The sequence below is a fragment of the Chelonoidis abingdonii genome, chromosome 8, assembly GCF_003597395.2.
Source record: "Chelonoidis abingdonii isolate Lonesome George chromosome 8, CheloAbing_2.0, whole genome shotgun sequence".
In the NCBI taxonomy this organism is placed as follows: domain Eukaryota; kingdom Metazoa; phylum Chordata; order Testudines; family Testudinidae; genus Chelonoidis; species Chelonoidis abingdonii.
Window position 1 is genome coordinate 103,852,735 of NC_133776.1, and position 27,322 is coordinate 103,880,056.

The following is a 27,322-nucleotide window of genomic DNA, read 5'->3' on the forward strand; positions in this document are numbered from 1 at the left end:
TAAAAACAGTAACATGACAGTTAATTTATCATAAAAATGCCAGTATAAAATGTAGATCTGTGTATACAGTACAGCCAGCACTCAGCTATCCGGCCCCCTCCATGCCCAGAAGTAGTAAGATACTGCTGAGCAGAACTGGCACTTGATAACCCTGCCATGTGGTTTCAAAAAAATCCACAATTAACACGAGAGAAAAAAAATCCCACCCAGCTTTTTAAATAATGCAAAATAGAAATCCTCTATTCTACAGGTACAAGTTTTAATTGTTCATTTAATAAGATTTCTGCATGGGGTTGGGATTTCCAGACAATGTCTGCACAGTCAGCATCCCTTAATCAGACCACCCATTCCATATTTGGCAGGAAATGAACAAATTTGATGTTTCTAAATCTCACAAAATTTGGTGTTTGTTTTTAAAGACACAGCTCCTGGAGTCATGTGATTATGTGCAAATTTCAGCTTTCATTTAAAAAGCAAAGTAAGTTTCTAGTCCCATCATTGCCAAGAAGAGCTGAAAACTGTGAACCCTAAAGCCACAAAAAACAGAAGGCAAATAAAAGAACCCAGTGCTCATGGTTTTTAAGCCAATCTCATGATTTTGGGGGTCTCCATTCACAATTTTGGAGTGGCTGAGCTGGTGATGTTGCAAATGATGAATGGCAGTTATACCCTGCACTCAGAGTGAAATTCTGCTCTCCATTGCAGATCACCAGCACAAGGTCTGGGCAACGCTGAAGTCCCACCTATGCCCTATTTTGAAGGCTGAAGTAGCACGCAGGCCTGATGCGGCACCTCTGCCCGGGGGAGCTTTGTTGTGAGTGTGGGCTCCAGAGAAGGGAAGAATGGATAAAGCCGTGCACGGTGCAGGAAGAACAGACAGACCAAAAGCTGCAGGGTGAAAGGTTCTACTGCAGTTCAGCCAGGGCCGCCCAGAGGATTCAGGGGGCCTGGGGAAAAGCAATTTCGGGGGCCCCTTCCATAAAAAAAGTTTGCAATACTACAGAATACTATATTTTCGTGGGGGCCCCTGTGGGGCCTGGGGCAAATTGCCCTACTTGCCCCCCCCCTTTGGGCAATCCTGAGTTCAGCACGAAGGAAGCTGGGGTTGAGAGGACCAGACAAGTGGATGCTGACTGTATTTACACCGTACCAAAAGGTGACCCCTGAGGAATTCCAGTAGAAACAACGATAAATCGATGGGAACTTGCGTTGCTACATTCTAGCCTCATAAGCCAGGCAGCTTGTCACCCCCAATGTCGAGAGATAGAGACAACACAGATGCACATTTTGCTCAGCACCAAGCCCTGAGAAACCTGAGCAAGGCCCAGACAGCAGCAATTATTCACTTTCCCTGGGCTGCTGAGCGGAGAGCAGGAACCCATCCGCCCCTCTGTGTGCCGTCAGCCTGAGCTGTGCACCAGCTCCTGAAAACAGAGCACGTGGGGTGATGTGTCAGGATCATGGCTTGTTGGTACGTGCCCAGCACAGAACCCCGTGGCTCAAGCCCTGTGCAGGAGAGCACCAGAACACATCCCCCCACAGCAGCATCTGCAGGGCAGGGGCCCTACAGACTGTTCCCAGTCCCTATACTCTGAGAGGCTGGAGTGTATTTTCCTGCCCTCCCAGCCCGTGGGCTTGGGCTTTCCTCTCCACTCCATGACCTGCTCCCCCCTGTAAGGCAGAGCTAACAATAAATAGTACAGCTTTCAATAGTTCGGACCACTATTTTCCAACATTAAACATAAAGAAAACACATTTGTGTTAAAAATAATGCAGCCCGGGGCAAGCGTCTCATTCCAGCTTGTGCACGAAGCCATCCACGGTGGGGATCTCCTGGTCTTTTTCTTTGTGGGGATCTACCATGTGGCTGTACCTTTCTCCTCGGTGACATTCCAGAGAGGGACCCCAGTTAGCAGTCGGCCGGCAGCAGCTCACAATACGCTGGGAAGCAAAAAACACAGTCACCAGAGGGGATTTAAATTCCAGCTGCTGAGATGTCTTTGTATGTTTTTATTCTCTTCACCATGCTTTATTCAGTAATTTTTTGTTGAACAGTGGGGAGAAATCTAAACACCAACCTCCCCGCTGCCTCAACCCCCCACCTCAGGTTCAAAATCAAAGCGATCCAAATATGTGGTTACAAATCACAAGTGCTCAGTAAGTTCAGTTGCTTTGAAAGCTCATGCTGCAAAAGCGCCTGGGTTGATAGACTTGTGCTAGTGTAACACCGACAGACCCCGGTTGGGATCGAACCTAGGACCTCAGTGCATGAGCCTCTACCGCATGAGCTAAAAGCCAACTGGCTGTTAGCTAAGGCTGTAGAGCAGACTCACTGAACACACTCTAAGTGATCTCAGTGCCACTAGAGGGGACAGAACCTCATACCCAGGAGGTGTGTGGGTTACACTAGCAGAGGTTGCTCCCCTACACATCTTGTCTGCTCTCTGCTGCTTCCCTTGCGGCTGCCCAGCGCTCACTGCACAGTGAAAGGTGACATCCAAAATAGGTCACCCTTTCCCCTGTTCACCCTCTTTCCTGGCTCCATCTTTGTTCTCCAGCTCACTTTATCTGCATACTGCAATCCTATTTGCTGAAATTAGATGAGCTGAAGAACAAACGGCTATAAACTGGCCATGCAAAAGTTTAGACTTGAAATTAGACAAAGGTTTCTACCATGAGAGGAGGGAAACTCTGGAACAGCCTTCCAAGGGGAGCAGTGGGGGCAAAAAAACCTAACTGGCTTCAAGCCGGAGCTCAATACATTTGTGAAGGAGATGGTGTGATGCCTACAATGGCATGTAGCCCATCTGTGACTGCCAGCAGCAAATTTCTCCAATGGCTGGTGATGGGACACTAGATGGGGAGGGCTCTGAGTTACAACAGGGAATTCTTTCCCGAGTGTCTTGCTGGTGGGTCTCTCTCACAAGCACAGGGTCAAACTGATCACCATATTGGAGATTATGATGGAATTTTTTCTTGGGTCAAATTGTCGGAGACCCTGGGGGCAGTGTTTCCTCTCATTTTTCCCACCCATGTGTGGAATTAATTTTGTTATGTGCACCAATATGGAGGTGTTGAGGACTTTGGCTGGGGATGCGGCTCTGGGGGGGGGCAGGAATGAGGGGTTTAGGGCTGGAGAAGAGGGTTGGGTGTTGGGGGGAGGGCTCCGGCCGGCGATGTGGGCCCTGGGGTGGGGCTTGGGTGAGAGGCTCAGGGCTGGGGCAGAGGGTTGGGTGCAGGGGGTGACGGCTCTGGCTGGAGGTGCAGGGTCTGGGGTGGGGCCAGGGATGAGGGGTTTGGGGTACAGGAGGGTGCTCCAGGACTACAGCGAGGACTCCTCCCAGCTCTCTTTCTCTGCAGCAGCACCTGGGTTGGGGGGAAAGGCACCACTCCCTGCAGTGGCAGTTCTGGGGTTGGGCTGCAGGATAGGTGCCCTTTCCCCAGCCTCAGCCGGTCTGGGCTGCAGCAGAATTGGGGCTGGGGTAGGGGCACCACAGCAGGTTGGGGGCTGGGCTAGGTGAGGGCCGGAGGAGGAGTGCCCCTGCCCCAGGCATGGCAGGTCCCCGGGAGGGGTCCCTGAGCACCTTCAGGTTGCTAGATAGGCTGCTGCGCGTCCGCACAGCTTACAGGGAACTTAGCCTGGGGGTGGGGGTTGCCTTCCTCTGTAGCATGGGGCACAAGTTTCTTGCTGATTTAAACTACTGTAAATGGTGGATTCTCTGTCACTTGAAATCCTTAAATCATGATTTGAGGATGTCAGTAGCTCAGCCAGAGGCAGGAGTGGGTGGGTGAAATTCTGTGGCTTGGAAGATGATCATGATGGTCCCTTCAGGCCTTAGAATCTATGAGTTGGCAAATACACCTGTGCACTGGCACACAGCCAGCCAGATCAGACTATTATACAGATACTATTTGATATATGAGAGATACATCAATGATATTTTCATCCTCTGCACAGACAACTTAAACTCCCTCACAGACTTCCACCACAATTTCAACAATCACGAGCCGTCCATTGAACTCTCTCTGGATCATTCCCACGCTAGCATCCACTTCCTGGACACTGTGAGCAGCTTCGACAATGGAACCCTTCAGATAAGTGTATACCAGACACCCACCGGTCACCACACCTACTTTCACAGATCCAGTAACCACCCAAAACACACCAAGAGATCTGTTACCTACAGCCAGGCACTCAGATACCACAGAATATTCTTCTAGGAGAAAGTCTGGAATATACCCCTTAAAACATTTAAAACTGCCTTCACCAAACAAGGACACTCTACTGGAGAAGTTTCAGAGTGGTAGCTGTGTTAGTCTGTATCAGCAAAAAGAACGAGGAGTATTTGTGGCATCTTAGAGACTAACCAATGTATTTGGGCATAAGCTTTCATGGGCTAAAACCCACTTCATCAGATGCATGGAGTGGAAAATATAGTAGGAAGTTGTCAACTGTTTGAAATGGACCATCTTGATTCTCACTACAAAAGTTTTTTTTCTCCTGCTGATAATAGCCCAGCTTAGTTGATTTGTCTCGTTAGAATTGGTATGGCAACCCCTATGTTTTCATGTTTTCTCTCTCTCTGTGTGTGTGTGTCTCTCTCTATATATATTTATTCCTACTGTATTTTCCACTCCATGCATCTGGTGAAGTGGGTTTTAGCCCACGAAAGCTTATGCCCAAAGAAATGTGTTGTCTCTAAGGTGCCACAATTACTCCTCATTCTTTCTACCTGAGAACTAGATCACATCACGGAACAGGCCACCAAAATCCCCTGAAAGAACCTGCTTCAAAACAGAAATAAGACCCCCCCCTTCCAACCACACAGCCTTACTTGTCCCCACCACCCCACGCTGGAACCCATACGGGGTAACATCAAACAATTACACCTCCACTCAGAGGAGACCCTATTTGGAAAGAAATATTTCCTGAACCCCCTCTTCAGCCTTCAAACTACCCCCAGCCTCTCCAAACTCATCATCACAAGCAAGCTCCCCACAGACTAGGACACACCAACTCAAAGTGGCATCAGATCCTGCCAGAACAATTGATGCAAAACCTGCAGCCATATCTCCACAGGTATGAGAGTCATCACCCCAAAATGCACGCTTCAAGATCCATGGTCCTATACAAGCGTGGTGTGGTGTACCTCATCCAGTGCTTTTAATGCCCAATTACACCTGTGTGTGTGAAACTCAACAATCACTACGCTCTCGAATGAGCTCACACAGGAAAATGATTAAAGGAAAAACACCCTGTCACCTGTGGGTGAACACTTTTCCCAAGCAATCACTCTACATCTGACCTCTCAGTCCTCATCCTCCAAGGAAATCTGCACCAACACCTTCAAAAGACGAGCCTGAGAGCTTAAATTAATCACTTTGCGAGACACTAAAACCCATGGTCTTAATAAAGACACTGGATTTATGGCTTGTTACGACAATCTATACCTACTACTCCCCTCCTCTTTTTGTCCTATGACAACAGGGATATTAATGGGCCATTTCACCTTGAGTGGGCCCTCAGAACAAGTGCTAATTACTTATGCTACATTATCGGCTGCCATTGTGTACTTAGCTGTGACACTCTCACTACCTTTCCCAAGCCTGAAGAGCTCCGCGTATCTTGAAAGCTCGTCTCTCTCACCATCACCCACTTTGTCTCTTCCTCAGTCCGAACCCTCATTAACTACAGTGGGATGTGGCCCAAGTGAAGATGCGAGCCCAACTGTAGATTTGAAATTGCATAGTTCAGCACTGGGATAACAACAGAAGCAGCAAATGAGACCATGAAGATCAGACCAAACTGCACGTCCATACCACAGGGAAACACTGCCTACTGCCAAATGACTATGAAATTCCAAGGGAATTGCTGATTACCTTCGTATGACAACCAGTCGGGCCAAATTCACCTCTGGCAATGACAGGGCTTTGTTTTGATCCAACAAGTTTGTCTGATTAACGTACAAAGTCAGAGTCGAATCCTACCCCCAGTGAGGTCATGATGAGTGTCCCCATTAATTTCCGTCAGGGCAGCTGACCCCATAGCCCCCTTGCAGCTGTTCTCTTAGACCATTACCTGCCACAGGTTTCCTTGCGCTTTTACTATTTTTACAATCGCAACAATGGGAATCCACATGATGCAGAAGACAATCATGCACCAGCCCACGGCCGATCCCCACGCAGGGTATTCGACTGATCCGTACTTAGGAGGCGAAAATGTGACCAAAGACCAGCATAAAATCACCTGTTGGAAAAAAAAGAGGGAGAAAACCTGACTAAAGCTCAGAGCAATTTGTACTGATTACTGAACACACGATATATCAATTTATCTCCAAGATATTTATCTCTGCTGCTGTGACAGAGATCTAGGTGCTTTCTGTATGCAGACTCTGGCTTGCAGTTCAGGCCTTTGTTTTCAGATGTGGACAGGCAATAAGAATGATCATGCATCGCCCTCTACTGACCTATAAGTGTCTATTGACCTGCATGCACACACTTCCTCTATTTTTTTATATTTAAACAGCCGTGTTGCTTGGAAATCCGCATAACTTGGCAGGCACATCTCTCACACATTCGGTTTACATGCACAGGCATGCTCTGAGGATGTGGAAGGAAAGCTCACTATACCTCTGTGCACTAGTCGAATGTTTACAGGATTGGGGCAAAGAATGCTGAGTTAAGTTCTGGAGAACATTCCTGCCCAGGTAAGATATTTACATTGAGCATTTCCTCGTGGGTATCCTAGAAAGATTAGAGATAATGTTGTTGCTAGAAATGGGTCTGCAACAGTTGCAGGTGTGGTTTTTGTTTTTGTTTTGCACATATGAAAGATGAGAAGCACATGAGAGCACAAAGTAGCAATGATCGGAGAGAACCTGGAGAGTAAGGAATGTGGTGAAAGGGCTGGTTTGTCCCAGGTGTAATGCCATTGGCCTCAGGAGAATTGTGTCAGGGATTCAGTAGCCCAGTTAAGTCCATCAGGAATGTTGGGAAGAGAAAGGGCGGGAATGAGAGGAGAAATTTCAGAGTAATGAGTGAGTATTTCCATGTAAGGTCTTTGATGCATGGGGCTTCGTATGAGGAAGATGAGACAGATGATAGATTCAAAACTGGCTGGGGGCACGTTTGGAAAAGTCAGAGCTATTCTGCAGGGCACTAGAGCTGGTCTGAACATGGAATTTCCATCCCATAGGAAATTCCAATATCCCAAACTGGGATGAGCCAGGGGATGTGACAAACAGGGGGAAGTGGCTGGGCACCATCCCTGGAAACGTCAGCCCCATACACCAGTGGGGGAGCTGGGGGCCAGAACCTGCCCCATGGCCAGAAATCAGTCAGCTTCTCCAGGGAAAGGAACTCATGCCAGAGAGCTCCCTGCCCCATCCCACATTCAGGTTCACACAGATCGTGAAACATTTCCCCTTCTGCTAAGGCCATACGCCAGCCCCAGGGCTGCAGCAACCCCACTCAGCTCCTGCTGGGCAGTGTTGGAGATATGGAGATCTTGTTGCTCTCACTTTAAGGAATGACTTAGTTGCCATTAGTCTGACCTCCAGAAATGGCCTTTTGGCTCCTAGCAATGCCGGTAACCCCCTCTGCATTCCTTAACCCTTGAGTTGCTAGGCACTGGCCAGGCACTGCCAGAGCATGAAGGCAGCAGCCATGTGTCCTGTGCCCAGGGAGGGATGCCTGCCAGGGATGGCATCTGAGTTACCACACACGTGGAGGAACCTCAGCTGGCCTGTTGCGCTGGCTTTAAAGCAGGCTCAGAGGGGCAGCCCCAAATCTCTACAGGGAAACTGTTCAAGGTGGAATGAATATGTTCTTGGCCAAAAATTCCGAGCAGTTCGAGCGTGGTACTTACAGTCAAGAGAACAGGGGTAATGAAGAACCAGCATGCTCTCCACCACAGCCAGAACCACCAGCTCTTCTGGCCAATCATCATTTCAGTGTCTTGGATAAATCGGTTTCCTCCTGTTGGAAGATGGCCAAAGGGGACACTGTAGGATCGGGTCTAGAACATGGGTTTTATATGCACAGAAAGCAAGTATGGGGAGCGCTACAAAGCATGGATGCATTGCTCCTTACAATGATAAGTTCATGGAGGATCGGTCCAGAAATGGCTATTAGCCAGGATGGGCAGGGATGAAACCCCATGCTCTGAGTATCCCTAGCCTCTGATTGCCAGGAGCTGGGAGTGGACAACAGAGTGTGGATCGCTCAATGATTGCCCTGTTCTGTTCATTCCCTTTGAAGCATCTGGCATTAGCCACTGTCAGAAGACAGAGTACTGGGCTAGATGGACCATTGGTCTGAGCCAGTATGGCCGTTCTTATGTTCTAATGATTTGGACCAAGAGATATTTTTAACCATTGAGATATTATGCAAATTTTTCTGTAGAATGCTTTGGTTTTATGTCTGTGATATGACCGGGATTATTTGCATTCCCACAGCTTGATTTTCCAGTGTCAGCGATTTACCATAAATCCAGCTAATGCCTATTATTTCCAGGACAGCTGCAAAAAGGATCCCCCATCCAGCACAGAAATGATCCACTAGGTTCACCCAGTAAATTCCTGCCTGAAAAACAAAGAATAAAGAAGTAGCTTTTCACCCAGTGCTAGTAACCTTTTGTAAGGCGGTACAAAGCACTCATGCCAACTAAATGAAACCTCAGTCTGGGTTTTTATTTAAAACCCCTGTTTCCCAGAGGTGGATATCTCATTCATTGTACATTATTTCATTTAAATATTTATATTTAAAACAGACAAGTGCATTTGATGGCATACTCCTGATCACTATTGTAATAACAAAGCACATATAAAAACACACAGAACAGGACAGCAGGGTTTGAATCTGGGACCCTGGGTTCTATAACATCAGCTTTTGTGGGTTGACCTAAAGGAGTAACACTAGCAGTGTATGGCTGAAGTTGACTTTTATTCTCTGTTATGCACCAGCCACTAGAGGGGGACAAAGACCCAGAAGTTCCTTGTGTGGGTTACACACAAAGATTACACAAATTAATCTCCTGAACTGAAGAAAAAAATTAAATCAACGGCTCACAGATACTAAAAGAACAGCTCACAAATTATAAGCTGACAAAGTCTCCCATTTAAAAGATTATAGTCATTTCAGAGGACTGGATTCTGCAAATACTGCCAGTAGGACTTCTTGTATGCATAAATTAAGCATGTCCATAGACGTTTGCAGAACTGGGGGCATGGAGGCCACCTCTCTCAGAATACCGAAACACAAGACTTGCTCATCACACAGGGAAATGATTGTACTGTCTTGTACAAATTCCCCCACCAGCTGAACCATAATTAAACCCATTGCCAACAAAGAGTTAATGTTATACCTGAGTGACGCAGACGAGACCAAGAAAAAACAGCAGCATGCATAATCCTAGGGTTACAGGAACCCTCATCTTTTTCATCACTTTGGGGTATATATCTTGTATGGTGGTTGTCACTGTTTCTGCAGGGGAAGAGCGAATGTTACTTGTTGCACATAGGCAGCAAAATGAAGAAATGCAGCTAACACTAACCAGGAAACATTTTGTTATTTTAAGCAGAACGGTGTGAATAACTGTTTTTTTCATTCACTGGCTCTTCTGAAAATAAGTAAATAAATAAATAAAATAATTGTCAACTTCAATTCACTTGAAATGAAAAAATTTCAACATGTTCAGCAAACTGAAAAGTTGAACAAATAAGAATTCTGTACTGAACAAAACATTTTGTTCAACCAGAAATTTTCAAGCATTTTAAAATTTCTTCAAAATAAAATTGAAGGAAATTTCTAAACATGTCATTGGAAATAGAAAAATGAAAATGTTTAATCTGGAAAATGTCAAAATGAAAATTTGATTTTTGGAAGGGTTTTGGGGTGAGTCACTGAAATTAACACAAATTCTTGAAATGTTTTGGTTATTCCAAGTCTGCGGGTGTTTGGGGGAGGGGGGGAATCAGCTGACAAATTTGACCCAGCTCTAATGTCATGTCTTACTCACCTATGGAAGCAAACTGAGAGTCAAGCCCCAACAGTAAAAGCATGAAGAAAAATAAAAAGGACCAAAGAGGGGCAACTGGTAGTTTGGAGAGAGCTGATGGATAGACAACAAATGCCAAATCAAACCCTGAAATAGAGGAGGAGAAGATATGTTATTATCGTGACCCAGTCAGTGCAAAATTGACTCATTTCTCTTAAACTTAAATAATGGGAAATTATATCAGAACTTATCAGAAATTATATCAGAACAAAGTCAGGTGTTGGTTGGGCAATTTAAAGGCTAAATCCAACACCATTAAAGTCAATGGAAGTTTTGCTACTGACTATAACCAAAGCAGGATGTAGCCTGAAATTGCTGAACCAAACTTCATTAAAGCTCAGGTTTATTAGCTGTGGCTGAATAGGATTGCGGAAAACTACTAATGACATTTCATTACTTTGATTCAGATTTGAATAGGCTAATATTACAGGCAGATCTTGAACGAGAAAGTATCCCAATAGCAAAACAGGAAGGTCTAGGATTCGTAAATAGATGAGAGGTGAAACTCCCCCTGGTGAGAAGATCTGGTCATCCCAAAAGCTTGTGTGCTACTTTAGAACCACTCAAGCCCTATTGTTAGTGTTTCAGTGGGACTTAAACTGTGCACAGGCCTTGTGTATGGGATGAATTTCACCTATAAGTTGGAAGATTTACTAACCTGTTTGATGCAATAGGACAAATAGAATCAATATCAAGCCTGTATTTTCATTTTTTTAAATGTCCTCTTCTATTACCCTATGCATCAATCTATCGCTGCTCCTGCCCATCAGCTGAGATACACTCGATACATAGAGTGGGATTTTCAATAGCTCCTTAGTGACTTAGGAGCAGAAGTTCCATTGACTTATGGTGGACAGCATGAAGTCAACTAGTGATGGAAAACCAGGACAGAACATCCTCCTTCTTTCAAACCTCTAAACACTGACAGTGCTTGGCACCAATAAACTACGGTCACAGCAGCGGAGATTAAATAGGTTTAGAAAACAACTCAAGAGTGTGTCAAACAAGAAGACTTTGAGATGAATAGTGAGACTATCAAACAAACCTGAGTCTACAACTTCAGAGACAGGTCTGTCTGCCAGGAAAGCCATATGACCCAAAACAGAGAATATCGCAAATCCCGCAAACACGCTGGTGAGGCAGTTTACTAAACAAACAACAATGGCATCGGAATAGCAGTTGTTATGGAACTTATTGTAAGAGGAGAGAGCGACCAGGCCCCCCCAGGCCACCGACAGGGAGAAGAATATCTGAGTAGCTGCATCTTTCCAAACCTAAAACAGAAATAATTTAAGGTAGGTTATTATATTATTTACCCCCACATACTTGTTCTAACCCATTAGGTGTGTTCTGTAAGGGGTGCTGCATTTTTAAAAAAAATAATGTTATGGAATTTTAGTGAAAAGTGTCACATATCAATGAACCCGGGGAGTGACGTTTCCTATCCAAAGGGCACGAAGGCTGGTCTTGTGCTTAAGGCGCTGAACCAGAACCCAGGAGATCTTGATTCTATTCCTACCTTGGGCATTGACCACCTGCGTGACCTTTGGCAACGTCATCTAAATGTTCTGCATTTCAGTTTCCCAATAGGCCAGACTGGTGGGGAAAGTACTTTCCTACAGCACAGGAGCGAGGAGAGATGTAATTCACTGATGTGTCTGGGAGGCGCTGAGATATGAATGTCATAGAAACACAAATATAGAAATACACAGACAGCGCAGGCTGGCAATGGTGGAAGCTGCCACACACATGGTCCCACCTATACTCCTCAGATGGGGACCTGGAAGAACTGCCTCTGTGACTGGAGAGGCAGTCTTGGGTTACACTAACATTTCAGGTGATGTGCACCAGATACCCATCCACTGAGAACCAAACGATACCGGACACCAACCAGCAATAATATGGAAGCAGCCATCGCTGTGACAGAGGCGAGATCCAGATAGACAGCTGAGTGCAAGGCTCTAAGTGCTGTCCCCAGCCCCCATCCAGCCTTTATTATAGTATGCTAGGAAGAACCACACCTGAGCTTGGGTCTTAAATAGGAGTTGGTGTTGGAGAGAACCTCAGAGAAGATCCATGCTAGGAGCAAGTCTTCTCTCTTGCTCTCCACCCCCTATTCTACCCTGATTTAACTTCCAGGGCAAGGCACAGTTTTAGGTGACCAGTCTAAAACTGAAGCTCAAACACTCATGAAATCTGCAGATAAAATGCCTTGAAGTTCATGACAACCAAAGCAGGCAGACCTAAAACTCACTCTCATGGCTAGAACTTTATCACCGGGCCATAGGGTATGTCCATGGCTAGCGAGTAAAGTTACGCACTCTGGAAAAACAGAGGATGATAACACAGAAACCTCAGATGTAGCTGTGATAGTAGGCAACCCTACTCAGACCCCTCTTTGTTCAAATGATGCGGCAGACTTGCCCTTTTTCTGGATAAATGGGCTCTAGGTGGGGAGAGAGGGTTTTGCTGTAATTATGGGTTCCTGGAAGGCAGGATCCAATTTTAGATAATCACTGGAAGGGAGGGATAAGAGGAGTCTGTCTGGTTAAGAAGGAAGCTATTGTATTCTGGAAACCAAGCCACATGCCAGCCTTTATAAACTCTGAGATCGTGTAATTACCAGCTGATTTAAGCAAGCAAATATGTTATGCTTTCAGAACCATCCCTGAGTCTTACCTCTGCCTCCACCAGCTTTGTGAAATTGGACTGTGTTCCAATGTAATACTCAATGCCATTCCGAGCACCTTCCAGGGTGGCACCTCGGACAAGCAGGATAACGAGGACAACATATGGAAAGAGAGCTGTGAAATAAACAACCTGACAAGAGAAATGGAAGGAGAAGCCTTAGGCTTGGGGGAAATACTACATAAAAATGACCAGAAAGGGCCTGAACCAAACCTCTGGATCCAAACAAACCATTCACTGGATTCATCTCTGGGCTGGAAAAGTCTGGATTCAAGTCTGGACATGACCATTCCCTGGTGCATCTCTACAAATTACCAGTCTGGATTCATAAACTGTGCACAACAATGGCAAACAAACCTCACCCAACCTGTCCCAGTGAGCACCTCAGGACCTGCCCAAGCCAGCTGGCTAGCAGTGGGGTATTTATTACAAAACCAGGGGAGCAGATTTAGTTACTGAGCAAAGGGAGCTGTAAGCTTGTTGGGGCAGAGACCTTCTTTTTTCCTGCATTTGTACAGCGCATGGCGCAGCGGGGTCACAGGCTATAAACTGGGGCTCCTAGGTGCTACCACAGCACAAATAAATAACAACAACAACTCTGGCGGTGGCGCTCGCTGCAGGTTTCACTGTCATTTACCTCTGTAACTGAGGCAGAATAGCTTGTTATGCCTTGCCGCAGCATTGCATCATGCTGTGGCATTGCACCACAACACACTGGCTCCAAGAGCCTCTTTCTAATTGCCCAAGGGGCACGCCTGTTCTGATGCTGGGAGAGAAGGGCCTATAGGTCAAAAGCAGAGGCAGTGCCCAGGACCCCTAAGAGGAGGAAGGAACTAGAGGCTAGAATGGAAGCTGGTATGGCCCAAAGAGACAGGAGAAGGGGAAGGAAATTGTGTTGCGGAGAAGAGTGAGAGGCACAGAAAAGTGATGAGGAAGCAAGGAGAGAAGGAGACAGACATGGGAGGAAGGGAAAGAAAATCAAATTCGTTAGGTGCAGGGAGGCGGAGATTCAAGTGGGAAGATAGAGACAGATATGGGGGATGGGCGGGCGGGACTGAGCAAGGAACTGGAGGAGCCAGGGAGAAGGAGAAACCTATGGGAGCAAAGAAGGAAGAACGAGAGAAGAACGGGAAGTCAAGAAATCAGGCAAGGGGGCCGGGCCTCTCGTAAGAAAATGAGTAACAGTGACCTCCTGGCTGAAAGCGGGAGAGGAGCCCTCTTTAGCCCCAGTGGCTCCTCTGTCTCTCATGGCCTGGGGAGAGGGGGATCTTCAGGCCGGGTGTAGAGCCTGGCTGGATGGAAGGACTTGGGGTTATGAATGAATGCTCAGAGGTGTGGCTGCAGCACACCCCAAGCTAGCTTTCAGCCAGCCTGCTCCAATAACACCGGCAGAGACGCTGTGGCAGGCCGGGCTAGCTTTGTGTATGCTCCCACGGTCGGAGGTGGGCTTGTACAGCCCAGGCTGCTGCGGCTTCTCTGCTATTGTTACGGGAGCCAGCGAGATCAAAGCCAGCGTCTCAGATGCTGCAGTCACTCCTCCAGCTACAGTATAGACATCCCCTGAGGACCAGCGAGGCCGACCTAGCAGACGTTGCCCCTCTGGCTGGAGCACTGCTGTGTGGTGACGTCTCTCTGTCCAACTGAGCTGCAGGGCCTGGACTGACTTACGAACTCAGAGCCTGGAGGCTGTCACGTGACTTCAGTGGGCCCGAGTCTGAAAAAAAAGTCCTCCTGCCTAGTCCCTGACTACAGCCTAGAGGGCTCCTGTTGACAGAGACAGGACTTTACAATGCAGCAGGAAGTGGCGTGTGTTTATTTGTATGCAGGATCGGTCTCATGCTTTCAGGCTAAACCTAGGTAATCTGTAGGTATCACAGACGTGCATACTGTGTGTGTGTCCACACACATGCAGTGTGGATGTGCGTGTGCACGCACGCTCAGTGGATGTGCGTGTGCATGTGTGTGTGCACGTGCAGTGTGTGTGTGTGTGTGTGTGTGAGTGCGTGTGCATGTGTGCGCGCATGTGCATGCTTCACAAGAGACCAGGCTATAACAGGAACTCAGCCGACATCTCTCAGGTGATCATAAGAAGGCCCAACAGCATCATTCCTGGTGGAATAAGGGACTGTTGAGCTCAGGTCAGGGTGGCAGAATCAGGCCTCATGTGCTTTATCCGTGTCATGTAAAATATGAGCAAACAGCAGCAGCCAAGTCAGATATTGCCTGTGTCATGGGCTAGTGAATCAGGGCCTGACTCCACCTGGTACTGAGCTGCCACTGAAGCTGGGATCATCTCTCAGCAGGATCAGTCCCAGAAATCTAGCACAGGTTCCTCTCAACTTACCTTTCCTGAAGATTTTATCCCTTTAAATAATGCAGCTCCGACTATCAGCCAGGATAGGAGCAGGCAGAGGGCCAAGTACCAGACAATTTCGCCTGTCTCGTCCAGCCCGCTGGAGCGCCGAAGGGCCACTTTACTGAAAGCACAAGACATTGTGATCAGCATCGCATCGCTTGCACCAGGGCGTGGCAGCTGCTAGCATGAAGAACCCCACTGATTATCCAGAGCCACCTCTGGAGAGGGGATGCTCATGTCTGTCTAGCTGGAGATGTCACACCCATGCATCAACTTCCATTGGTGCACAGCCTGTCAGCCCCCCTCCACCCCTGCCTCCCAGCTGGGCTCTTAAATGTGTCCATTTAAACTTTTAACTATTTGCTGATTTCCAGCAAGTACTTAAATTCCATTGACTTCCCGGGTAGCAGGCCAGGCTGGGAGTGATGGGAAAGCTGGTTTCTTTGGAGGCTTCAAAAAGAAACCAGTGCTTTCCTCTCACCCCTGCCTCGGGTTGACGCTCAGTAGGCATATAGACACTACTGTGCTGTTTTTAAAACGAGAACCTTACTGCACAGAGCCAGCTCGGGTTGTTAACTAAAAGGACGAGCCTGGTGCTGCCAGGCTCAGAGGAGCTGGAGGAAAACACCTCTCCAACAAACCGGCTAGTTTTCTGCTCATTGCCAGCTCAATTACCATTATAAAAATGGAAGTAGGTAGATTCCAATTTAGGGCCAGATTTTCTTCAGTGGAGTTATAGTTATTTATACCAGCTGAGGATGGTAAAGAAAGTGAAGGAGCAAGTGGCCAATGGAATAGTGCTAGGAGAAAAACACCTTTGTGTTATGGGCTTTTGTGCAGCTCCAGGTGCCTGGGTCACAGACACAGAGTGGTTCTGAAAGATCTGTATTGTAACAGCGACAAACCATGCTACGGTGAGCACTGATTCACGAGTGACATGCTTCCAGGGGGTCTGGAGCCACGTGGCTTCTGGCCCCAGGTGAACTGATGGCATGTCAATGCACACCCTGGCAGGGCCTATTACTCTATTCATCATCAGGCAGCACTGAATCATACGCCTAAGTGTGGGGTATGCAGGTGAGACACCACACATTATGAACACTTGCCTGTCCTGGAAAGTGTTCTGTAATGACAGGTATATAGAAGGCAAGTGGACTGGCTGCATATTTTCAACATCCTAATTTGAGATAAAGAACGTGCCTTATGTTCAGGAGTTTAAGGGGAGAAAACTTCCTCAATTTTATTATTTATTTCTTAGTTATAAATTTGTTCTTGTGCTTTTCTGTGACTTGTGTTCCATGTGTCACCCCTGATTCAGTATTTAATGTTTTCTGGACAGAACTGCTCAGGTTTAGTTTGCAGTCCCATGAACTTGGCCCAAAGCTGTTTCTAGAGCATGGTCTGAGTTACACAGAGGGTTCCCCAAACCCTACCCAGCACATACTGATTTTAGCAATGTAAAAGTGGTACTGTATACTCACTTCCAGTACTGCTCACTGGGAAGTTGCACTTGTTTATACGTTAAGCTGCCATTGAGACAGGTTAGATTGTTGCTGGTGACGTACGAGTAGTTTGTGTGAATGATTATCCCGTTTGGTAAGGTCGTATTGCAATCACTCACTAAAAGAAAAAGGGTTGTTAATGTTCAGTGGTGAAATCAGAAACAGACTTTGATTACAGTGAGTGCCTTTTTCGTGCTGTTATGGCTTCAGTGTGTTTTCTTGTGGTAACTACAAACAGATTCCAGTCACCACTTTCAGATGTGGATTTGGCTCCTTACCCAAACACTCCCAGGTCTGGTGGGTCCAGCTCTGGGAATCTGGCTGGCCTAACACAAAGATAGGAAACATTTGCAAAAATCGGATCTGGGTGCAGTTAGGATTTCCAACTCTTTGATAATGTAAGGGCCAGATCCAGTATTTCAGTTCACACTCATCTATAGCAACCCCATATCATACTGATGGGAACAGACTGGCATTATTCCTAGTTCTCTTTAAAATGTACTGCAAATCTCTTGGCTACAGTTTAAGCCAAACAAGAGTTGATCAATATATTAAAGAGCACTATCAGCAAGAGGATTTACTTGACGTGAAACCCTGGTGAAATTGTAGTGCAGAATTTTGAGGCAATTTGTCTGACTTTTATACCAATCCAGCACTCTTTTAATATGAGGTGAAACATTGTTATTAGTCTTTTAAATGAGAACCTCCTTGAAATGTATAAATGTAAAACTGTTAAATAATATGTCAGAACTGCAGTCTGTGATAAACTATTAAACTTCACTAGGGGATGGGAAATTACAATTTTTAAACATGCATGCACACAGGCAATCATTAGCCTGGAAATATTATCTAAAGACATGATGAAACATGAAGCCAATGTCCATCCAACACATGGTGTCAACAAAGCAACACATATAGGATAAAGAATTTTGGAAAAATCCCAGGTGAATGCACTAGATATGCATTTCTTTTGCATTAGGACAGCCATTTCTTTGTCACGAAGCACTAAGGAAATTGCAGTGTGGTATGTTTGGTGATTTTATACCAGTCTAGAAATGTGTTATTCTAGAGAAGAAGGAAAGATGAGTAGAAAGGCAGAGAGGAGGAGTCATTCTAGTTCCCAACAGATCACATGGGCAAATGCTACAGGCAGATGGAAAGAAGATTAGTCCAGGTGTCAACTGGTTCTCAAGGTAAGGTTTCCAGACAGCATCATGGCCAACTAACTGTCCCCCTACTGCCCTTTTTAATGCCTTTTGCTTATTACTGGGAAACAGAAGCAATGGAATTATTCCTAGTAATAGTGTGGATTATTTAAAAGTACCGTACCTACAGGTGTTTTGCTGCAATTTTCATCTGCCCACGCAAAGCAGTCTGACCATGGCAGTACACTTTGAAAGGAAGCAAACAGATAGTAGAGGGCATAGGCAATTATAACATTGTAATAGACGGTCACCAAGACGGTGATGATGACCATCGTGATTCCCACTCCTAGAAAAGAGAGCAGAAGTTTCATCATCCAATCCAAACATAGTATAAGGAGAACGTCAATCATCAACTTCAGTGAACTCCACATTTCTCTACCCTTCCTATACATTGCCTAGAAATTATTTGACTGTCCACTGGATTGCACAGTATTGTTGGATATATACCAGGAAAAGACAATTCCCTGTGAATAAACCTTGGGCATATAACAATTCCCTGCATATGTACAATGACCATGGTTCACTTCAATGCACCCTTCATTTACTGCCAGCTTGTGAGAGGAGTTCCACACGTGCACAGAGAGGAAGCAGCGAAGGCTGATGTGACATCAGAAAGAGACCAGACCAGACAAAAGTGACATGCAAACACATGGTAGAACTACTGTACTGCAGAGAAAAGTTCAGGGTGGATCTTATACCATGTGGTGTAGGCAAAGCTCTCTTGAGGAGATCCCATGATGGAGAGTGGTACTTGAGCTTCAAACGCAAAGTGGTAGAACTCTGTAATGTTTAAAAACTCTGATAACTATTTGTATTGTCCCTGTTGCATCCTGATTTATTAGAATCAGGCTAGAGAAGAGACAGAATTAGAGGACACAAGTATATGCATGTTCCATTTTAATTCTGAAAAAGCTGCCTGTCTACCAGGAAGGAAGGTGCACTTTGGGATTTACAGGTTGCAGATTGCAATAAACAAAAAAAGCCTCAGCATTGCTGAAGAGTTGGCGGGGGAGACACACTACATTTTAATAGCTGTAGGGAATATCGTCGCCCAATCCCAGTGCTATACACCTCCTTGAAAATATAGGGGAGGAAGGGTCAGTGTAGTGCAGCAGGAGGAAGAAAGGAACTCAGCCAGAGGTTAGGGGAGTACAGGAGTAGGTGGGTGAGGTTCTGTGGCCTGCAAGGTGCAGGAGGTTAGACCAGATGATCATAAGGGTCCCTTCTGGCCTTAAAGTCTAAGAGTCTGTAATGTTAGTGTGTGGAGCAGCCCAACTGAGGACGAAGATACTATGGTGAAGAGGGCAAAATAAGAACAGAACAGAATACAACATCTGCTCCAAGGCAGTCCAGGCCAAAGAGAGGAGACCAGATTGCACTGGTTCAGATACCGAGGGGAGTCTGGTGCTGAAGGGAAAATTTGGACATAGCTGATTTCTACAGGCACAGTGTGGCTAAAGTCTGCGAAGATGTGTCACTTCTGCATGTAAATAAACTAACAGCTTAACCTTATTGCTCTTCCTCAGCAGTAAAACTAAGATCATTCAGGCTAATTTATTAGGTTATTTACATAATTTTAAAGATAAATATAAACAACTTGATAAAGTAAGGGAGAGTCTTCTGCATTCCACACTGAGTTGAGGAAAACTACCCCATGCTAGTCCAAGAGTCCATGTTAGTATTAAAGAACCAGGCCAGCTCACTTACGGGAAGCCCAGTTGGAGGCGGGGGGGATGAGATCGGATCCCAGACTACCGGGAAAGAAGGAAATTGTGGCAATAGACTGTGAGCGGGGAAAAGAGGGGATGTACCATATCACTCTCTGTAGCCAATACAAGGAGCAATGAATCACGTGCTGAAGGGAACCATGTCCAGCTCTTTGCAGCTGAAGAAAGGACTGGTGAAGAAGACAGACAGGAGGGGAAAGGGAGGGTGCATCGCTAAAAGAAATCTGTTAAATAGAGGAAAATGGGGGTGGAAAATATCGGTGCTAGTTAAATGGAAAAGCAGAAGATCAGTGGAGAAGAATTATCTTCATTCCTTTTACCCTGGGCAGTAACAAACAGAGATGGGCTGAAGCCACAAAATTAGGGACTGGATCCAGATTTTGAATATCCCAAATGAGGGGTTGGATGCAGGGTTTGGGCCAGCTGTGTAGAAAAACCAGAGCCATTTGTGAAGTCTGAGTGAGGTTTTAAACTTTCTGTATCCCTGAAATTCAATGATTTTGGTCTGGGTGTCTCGAAATAAAATGCAAGGAAACTGGAGCTGATTGCATTGTTTGTAGAGATCTCATTGCGATTGCTAGTTGCATCAGTGAATGAAAGGCAGCATAAAATGGTGGTTTGCAAGGACACTGCAGCTTTTCCTTTGTCAAAAGGAACTTTGTGAGTTTGAGGTCAACCTACCAAACCTTTTCTAATGATCTCGGGGAGTATATATGACATACGTGTTTACATACACACAGCCCTGGCTATCTCCAGGGGTAGGATCCATCCTTCTTTTCATCTTGTGCAGATTTTGGAAGCTTGCGTGCAGTGCCTTGTTGTTTCTGGTGAGTTTTGAGGTAGAAACGGGCAAGGAACAGTAAATGCCTGGACATAATCCCTTTTTGTTGTCTACTAATACACAGGATCAGTAAAGGCAAATAAAGATCTTAATATGATTGCAAATGTAATTTCCTTATTCCTATCTCAATGCAGCTGGGTGGTCAGGAGGGCATGCAGGCCCAATGATGCCCTCGTTTATGTCCAGCCTTGTTGGAACAGAATGGATGCAAATAAGGGCGGTTTTTGCCCCATGATCCTGATTCCCATGTGTGTGGGATGTCTCTGATTGCAGCAGGCTCAGTGCCCCACAGACCACATTGCTGGAATAGAGGCCTAGGTGCATAGGCACGTGGGTGCATAAAATGATTCTTTACACATGCAAGTGCCAATCTGAGCAGCTAAATGCAGGATTTGCATGTCCCATGTAGACCCCTATTTAGCACATAGAATGAGAAGACATAGCCAGTAAATGAGAAACAATAACGTTACATTGACACTCTGGAAAATTGCTGCTTCTGATGTATCACATATAGTGCCATGAATTCAGTTTCCTCTCATACAGCACATACTAGCCCTCTCAGTTTGGCCATCCATGAAATGGCACGACACACCATGTACAGTATTCTAGAGTCTAATTTATGACACTAGCCAGAAGCATTAAGGGAAAATTATTAATCCACTTTTGACTGTTAGAGCAACAAAAGAAGATCTATACATAAAAAACTAATGTCACTGACCTTGTAAAATTGGTAATATTCTCCACACAGAAACTGGCCCCAAACTGGCAAACTGCCCCAGGGAACATTCCAAAAAAAATAAAGGTAAACCAGCTAATGCCAGCATAATTGTGTAGGGTATTAGAAAGGCACCTGGGGAAAACAGAAAAACCTATTATACCAGCCCAATTCTGCTCTTTTTGTATAGCCACAGATGCAAATGTACCAAAGTGATTTTTACTTTGTACAGAACGTACAGATTGTTTTTTTAAAAGGACGGTGTTCTGTAAAATCAAATAGTATTTGCAGACGAAAGGGGTAATTACTCGTTGGTGGTTTGATCCAAGTTCCAGTAAAGGTAACGTTAGTAACATAAGCATGGCTGTTATGTAAACTAAAGTTCAAATTTATTTACTTCTTTCACAATTATTCTTATCAACAACAGGCTGAGCAATTGCCTGGTTACCTTGTCTATCCAGAGATGTTTGCTTGTGTCACATAGATCCCTGATGTACCTTCAGGCATGACTATGAATTGTGCCTATGGCGCTGAAAATATGTTTCACGGGAAAAGATCAGTAGGTCAGAAAGATGCTGAGGAGGCTCGATCTCTGAATAACTTATTTAAAAGGCTAAGATTCAAGGCACAGTACTAAAAGCCCACCTAAGGCTGAAACGGTGGGCCTTCAATATTTTGAATAAAAGGGAATAGATGTACTTGCATAACATATATCTGAAAGTTTTTAAATTATCTGGTTTCCCCTACCTGCTTTTTACTTTCAGTAATTGCTTACAGGAACACTGTAACAAAGTTCAGCCCAAGATTTAGATATTGTAATTTAAAAATAAACATTTTATAAAACCAACTATTAATAAAAAAAATAATTTGAATATTAATCATTTAAGCAAAATAAAACGTGCACTGTATTGCCCTCACAAAACAGGTACTTAGACTTCCACATTACACCAGTTCCACCTGCAAATCAGTGTAGGCTCAAAACTGCATCCATGGTTATTTGCACCCTGGATTTTCACACACACATAGAAAGATTAAATTATCAAAAACCTGACCTCATCTCTTTTTTTTTTTTCTATAGGTGCCAAGCAAATGTACAGTGCTATATAAATACTGATAATTAGAACCAGCCTGGGGCTGCACAGCATGAGTCATATACTACTCATGTGAGTAAAAATAGCTCAATCTGGTCCATCATATATAAATAACAGTAAATCAAAAGAAACCTTTAACACTAATTTTAGACATTGCACAATGCCTCTAGCTGCTTCTCCTCTGCAGCGCCGCCTCATACTGCCACAGGCACTGACAGCACTGAGCCACCCTGCTAGGCTCTGGAACTTAGAACTGACGAATTTTTATGGCACAACTTTTCTTTTGTGAAAAGAAGGATAAAAAACTGTGCAACACATGCTGCTCTGTCAGGAAGACAAGAGACAATATCTGGCTGTGTGTACTCTTGATTTTGTTTGCATTCTACAGTACCTTATGCTTTTAAATTTAAAACAGAAATGAACTGTTTCTTCTTTGTACTTAGTGGTGATTTGCAACTCACTGTTAGAATGGCTAGAACATGAAAATGTTTGTAATTTGTTTCATATGGTTTCATATGGCTGACTCCTTTCTGATACAGAGTCTCAGCCGGCCTCTTGCATGAATCCTTTCCTAAATTTCACATTAAACTGGGGTCAGGGACATAGGTGCTGGAAATAGGGGTGTTGAGGGGCTGCCACATCCCCCGGTTTGAAGTAGTTTCCATCATATACAGGGTTTATGGTTTGGTTCAATGGCTCTCAGCCCCCCACTACACACATTGTTCCAGCACCTCTCATTACTGAGCTCTGTTGTACTATGAGAAGGACCCACATTTCATATTTGCTGTAGTGCACAAGTGTGAGAGAGAAACAGCGCCCGGTAAGACAGCTGATATTCATGCACATGCAGCTGTTCATCTGCTTTTTCTCTTCAGCCACAAAGGGGTTTAAGATAAACTAGGGACCCTGTTTGGCAAGATATTTAAACACATGCTTAACCTTAAGCATGTAAGTAACCCCACTGAGTTCAAGCAAATGACTCATGTTTAAAGTTCAGCAAATGCATTCATGACTTGCTGAAGGCACCTGGCCTTACAGGCAGAAGGATACAAAAAATCATCCCAAAAAATATTTTTTAATTCTAAAATATTCCTCAAATAGCTGTGACATGTCACTGCATGACAGTGCAGTGTGATATACTGATTTTTTATTAATATTTGTTTTGGAGTAGAATTCTGCTTCATCACTCATGAGTAATGCAACCAGACCAAACACATGCCAATAAAAGATGTATGCCACGAATGCCACTGTGTACTCCATATATCTATACTGAAATGTCCGTATGCAAAGTTACATAATCTAGCCATGTTGCACTTACAATATAAATACTCATTGACCTTAAATGGGAGTTGGACTGGGCCCTAAGGCATTTAGCTTAAACACCTGCTTTTCCCACCTGAAATAGAATCTCGGACCTCCACAAATCACAGGACAGGCCAAAGTTTGTCTATCCTGCCTCTGCATTCAGCCAAGTGATTCACCAGAGATTTGTCAGGTAAAGCCAGTCACATGTTCTGTGAAGGAGCTGCCAAGGCACCCATGGAATGTAACCTTGTAGTGAATAGATTAGAGACCTTTATTCTTAGTCTCTGTTTGGGATAAACTATTTTTAATCCAGGTAAAAAAGGGGAGGCCACTTTAAAATAAATAGGCATTGAACATCATTTAGTGTCAGGGCCGCCCAGAGGATTCAGGGGGCCTGAGACAGGGCCAGGTAGCAATTTGGCGGCAGGGCCTTCCCACTGAGAGGGACCTGCCACTGAATTGCCACCAAAGAATGAAGTGGGGGCGGTAGAGCAGCCCAAGTGCCTCCGATTGCGTTTTTTTCCCCCGCTGCTTGTGGCACTTGTACTCACCGGGCAGCGCTCCGAGGCTGCGGCAGCACATCAGCAATGGGTCCTTCACTTGCTCTGAGTCTTCCACTGCACTGAAGGAGACGCCACTGAAGACCCGGAGCGAGGGAAGGGCCCGCCACCAAAATGCTGCCAAAAACCCAGAGTGGCTGACAGGGCCCCTGCGGGACCCGGAGAAAATTGCCCCACTTGCCCGCTTCCCCCCCCTCGGGCAGCCCTGTTCAGTGTGGGACGGTTTCTAATTGGAGTGCAGCATTATGAAGTATAGATAAGTGTAACCTTCAACATTTACACCAGAAACAGCCATTAACAACAAACAGAATCGGCTCTGTCAAGGGTTCTCAAACTTCACTGCATCGCGACCCCTTCTGAGAACAAAAGTTATTACACGACCCCAGGAGGGGGGACCAAAGCCCCTGCCCACTGCCTTGGGTGGGGTGGGGGAAGGGGAGAATCAAAGCCAAAGCCCAAGGGCTTCAGCCCCAGACAAGGGGCCTGTAACCTGAGCCCTGCCACCCGGGTCTGAAACTCTCGGGCTTTGGCTTCAGCCCTGGACTCCAGCAAGACTAAGCCAGCCCTGGTGACCCCATTAAAACAGGGTCACGACCCACTTTGGGGTCCCGACCCACAGTTTGAGAATTGCTGCTCTAAGTTGTGTCATTTATTTCAGATCACGTCACAATTACTTTTCTCTGTGTTCTTCAGTCTAATGATTTCAGCGTTAAAGCCTGTCCTGCAACTGTTTTACTCACACGAGTGACCCTCTGTCAAATGACTAGTCCTATTGCACTGACAACAGTGAAGCAGGGATGTCTTCAGGCCCCAGGCCAGCAAAGCACTTAGGTACATGTAAATCACACATGCAGTCAAACTAACTTGAAGCTTCACACACGTGCTTCAATGCATTGCTGGACTGAGGTGTCAGGATTTACCAAATGCTGAGAATATTGCGGTCTGGCTGGTTACCCATCCCTATTCCCTGGCAGTAGATTTGGTCCACAGAGCACTGGAATGGGAGTCAGGAGACCCGGATTCTGGTTTGGGTTCTGCCACTGACTCACTGCATAAGTCTGAACAAGTTACAGCGTCTCTGTACCTTGTTTTCCCATCTGTCTGATTAGGGTGCTTATCTTATTCTCCTGGCTTGGAGAGCCTCAGATGGACATTACTAACTAAGTGCTAAATAGGGTTAAAATGTTATTAAAGCTAATGTTAAAATTATATAATACACAGGTTGAGAAAAGAGTCTCTATGTATCTGGGCATAGTGGAGGGGTGGACAAACTACAGCTTGGGAGCCACATCTGGCCCTCCAGACATTTTAATCCAGTCCTCGAGCTCCCAGTGAGGAACGGGGTCTGGGGCTTACCCCACTCCATGTGTCTCCCCACGTTCTCCCTCTGGCTCCTACATATAGAGACAGCCACATGGCTCCACATGCTGCCCCAGCCCCAAGCACCACCCCCGCAGCTCCCATTGGCCGAGAACTGCAGCCAATGGGAGCTGGAGGAATGGCACCTCCAGACAGAGCAGCATGTGGAGCTACCTGGACGAGTCTCTGTTTAAGAGCCATAGGGGGGACATGCTGCTGCTTGCGGGAAATGCAGCCTGGACCTGCACCCCAAGCCCGTGCCCCAGGCCTGATCCTCCTCCTACCCTCTGAACCCCTTGGTCCCAGCCCAGAGCAGCCTCTGGCACCCCTCATTCCCAGCTCCACCCCAGAGCCCACACCCCCAGCTGGAGCCCTCATTCCCACACACACCCCAACCCCCGGCCCAGCCTGGAGCCCCCTCCCATACCCTGAACTCCTCATTTCTGGCCCCACCCTGGAGCCCGCACCCCCAACCAGAGCCCTCACCCCCTCCCGCACCCCAACCCCAATTTTGTGAGCATTCACGGCCTGCCATACAATTTCCATGCCCAGGTGTGGCCCTCAGGCTAAGAAATTTGCCCACCCCAGGACAGTGCTTAGATTATCCACAGATACAAAGTTTGTTTAAAAACACTTAAAAGACACATAGTACATAATCTGCAATAACCCAGATGTAGATAAATTTAACCATACAGCTGAGATATTGGACTCCAAATACTCGGGTACATCACACATGAAAAGTTCTACAGAGCTTTGGTTGCAGAAAGCAAATATAGCAATGGGTGCTGTCCCTCAGTAACTGAGCATTAGGGATGGTTTAGTTACAAGCCACCAGAGGAGTATTTCAGTTCCTTTCCTGATAGTTACACTATCATCATTGCCTGGCAGGTAAGGGGTTTGGAACTGATACTTCACCTTGTCCTTCCCTTGCTAGCACCCTGATCCACTGCTAACTAGAGAGGGGCCCACCCCCACCTTTTCCAGGGTTAGGGTTTGGGCTTAGCCCATTAGAAAGGCTGATGCCAGCTTAACATTCATTCAAATCTGTCTCCCAACTTCTGCAACTGCTCCGGGGTGTTTGGCTGTGAGACTGGGGTTTGAGAGGGTCTAACAACAAGCCTGGCGTGCTCGCAGGGAGGTGGGGACAGCAGCACTCACCGCCTCCGTTCTGGTAGGTGAGGTAGGGGAAGCGCCAGACGTTGCCCAGCCCCACCGCGTAGCCCACCATGGACAGCAGATAGTCCGTCTTGCTGGACCAGTTCCCCCGCTCCGCGTTCTCGTCGCTCTGCCCCGCGGGGGCATCTTTCCCCTTCGAGAGTGTGAAGTCCTGTGGGGGCAGAGCGGGGGGATCACCGCGGGCCCGGCCGGGAGCTCCTCGGAGACCCGCACCCGAAACGTGGAGCCCCAGGGAGAGAGACGGAGCCCAGACCCCGGTGCTGCCGGTGTTTCGGGGGGACACCCGGCTCCACGGGGTGCCTCGGGGCTCCCGCCAGGGATCCCTAGCGCCCCCCCGGCTGCACCTCCCCAGGCCCCGAGCGCCCCCCCGATGCACCTGTCCAGGGGTCCCGAGTGCCCCCCCGATGCACCTGCCCGGGTCCCCGAGCGCCCCCCCCCTCCCGCAGGCTGCACCTGCCCGGCTCGCACCTTCCTTCTCCCGCAGCAGAGGCTGGCGGGCAGCGTGAGTGTCCCCATGAGCCCGGCTCCGAGCGCTCCCCGGCCCGAGTGAGCGGCGGCCGCGGGGCCGGGCCCTTTATCCGTCCCCCGCTCCCGTGGGTTGCCCGGCCGTGACGAGCGCGGCGGGACCGGGGCTGCCCCGGGTGGGGCGCGGCGAGTTGGGCACCTCCCAGGCGGGCTTCCCGCGGCAGGGCGGGGCCGTGTCTTTGCGGCAGGTAAATCACCTGCCAGCCCCCCCCCCC

The 27,322-nt window shown here is 46.7% G+C and overlaps 1 protein-coding gene across 2 annotated transcripts; it reads right to left on the minus strand.

Moving 5' to 3' along the window:
- SLC6A14 (solute carrier family 6 member 14) lies at nucleotides 1-27,117 on the minus strand. 2 transcript variants are annotated; one of them, XM_032776449.2, is made up of 14 exons: nucleotides 27,051-27,117; nucleotides 26,565-26,733; nucleotides 21,095-21,226; nucleotides 17,933-18,094; nucleotides 16,583-16,721; nucleotides 15,090-15,222; nucleotides 12,737-12,877; nucleotides 11,103-11,331; nucleotides 10,019-10,144; nucleotides 9,365-9,483; nucleotides 8,484-8,583; nucleotides 7,868-7,977; nucleotides 6,080-6,247; nucleotides 1-1,941 (listed from the first exon to the last, which is right to left on the minus strand). In XM_032776449.2, the coding sequence occupies exons 1-14, from the start codon at nucleotides 27,096-27,098 to the stop codon at nucleotides 1,792-1,794; spliced, it is 1,926 nt and encodes a 641-aa protein (XP_032632340.1). In that variant the 5' UTR covers nucleotides 27,099-27,117; the 3' UTR covers nucleotides 1-1,791. The 2 variants fall into 2 exon arrangements, with proteins under 2 accessions (XP_032632340.1, XP_032632341.1); XM_032776450.2 differs by lacking the exon at nucleotides 27,051-27,117 and having other exon boundaries at nucleotides 26,632-26,696.
- Nucleotides 27,118-27,322: the final 205 nt, after the last annotated feature.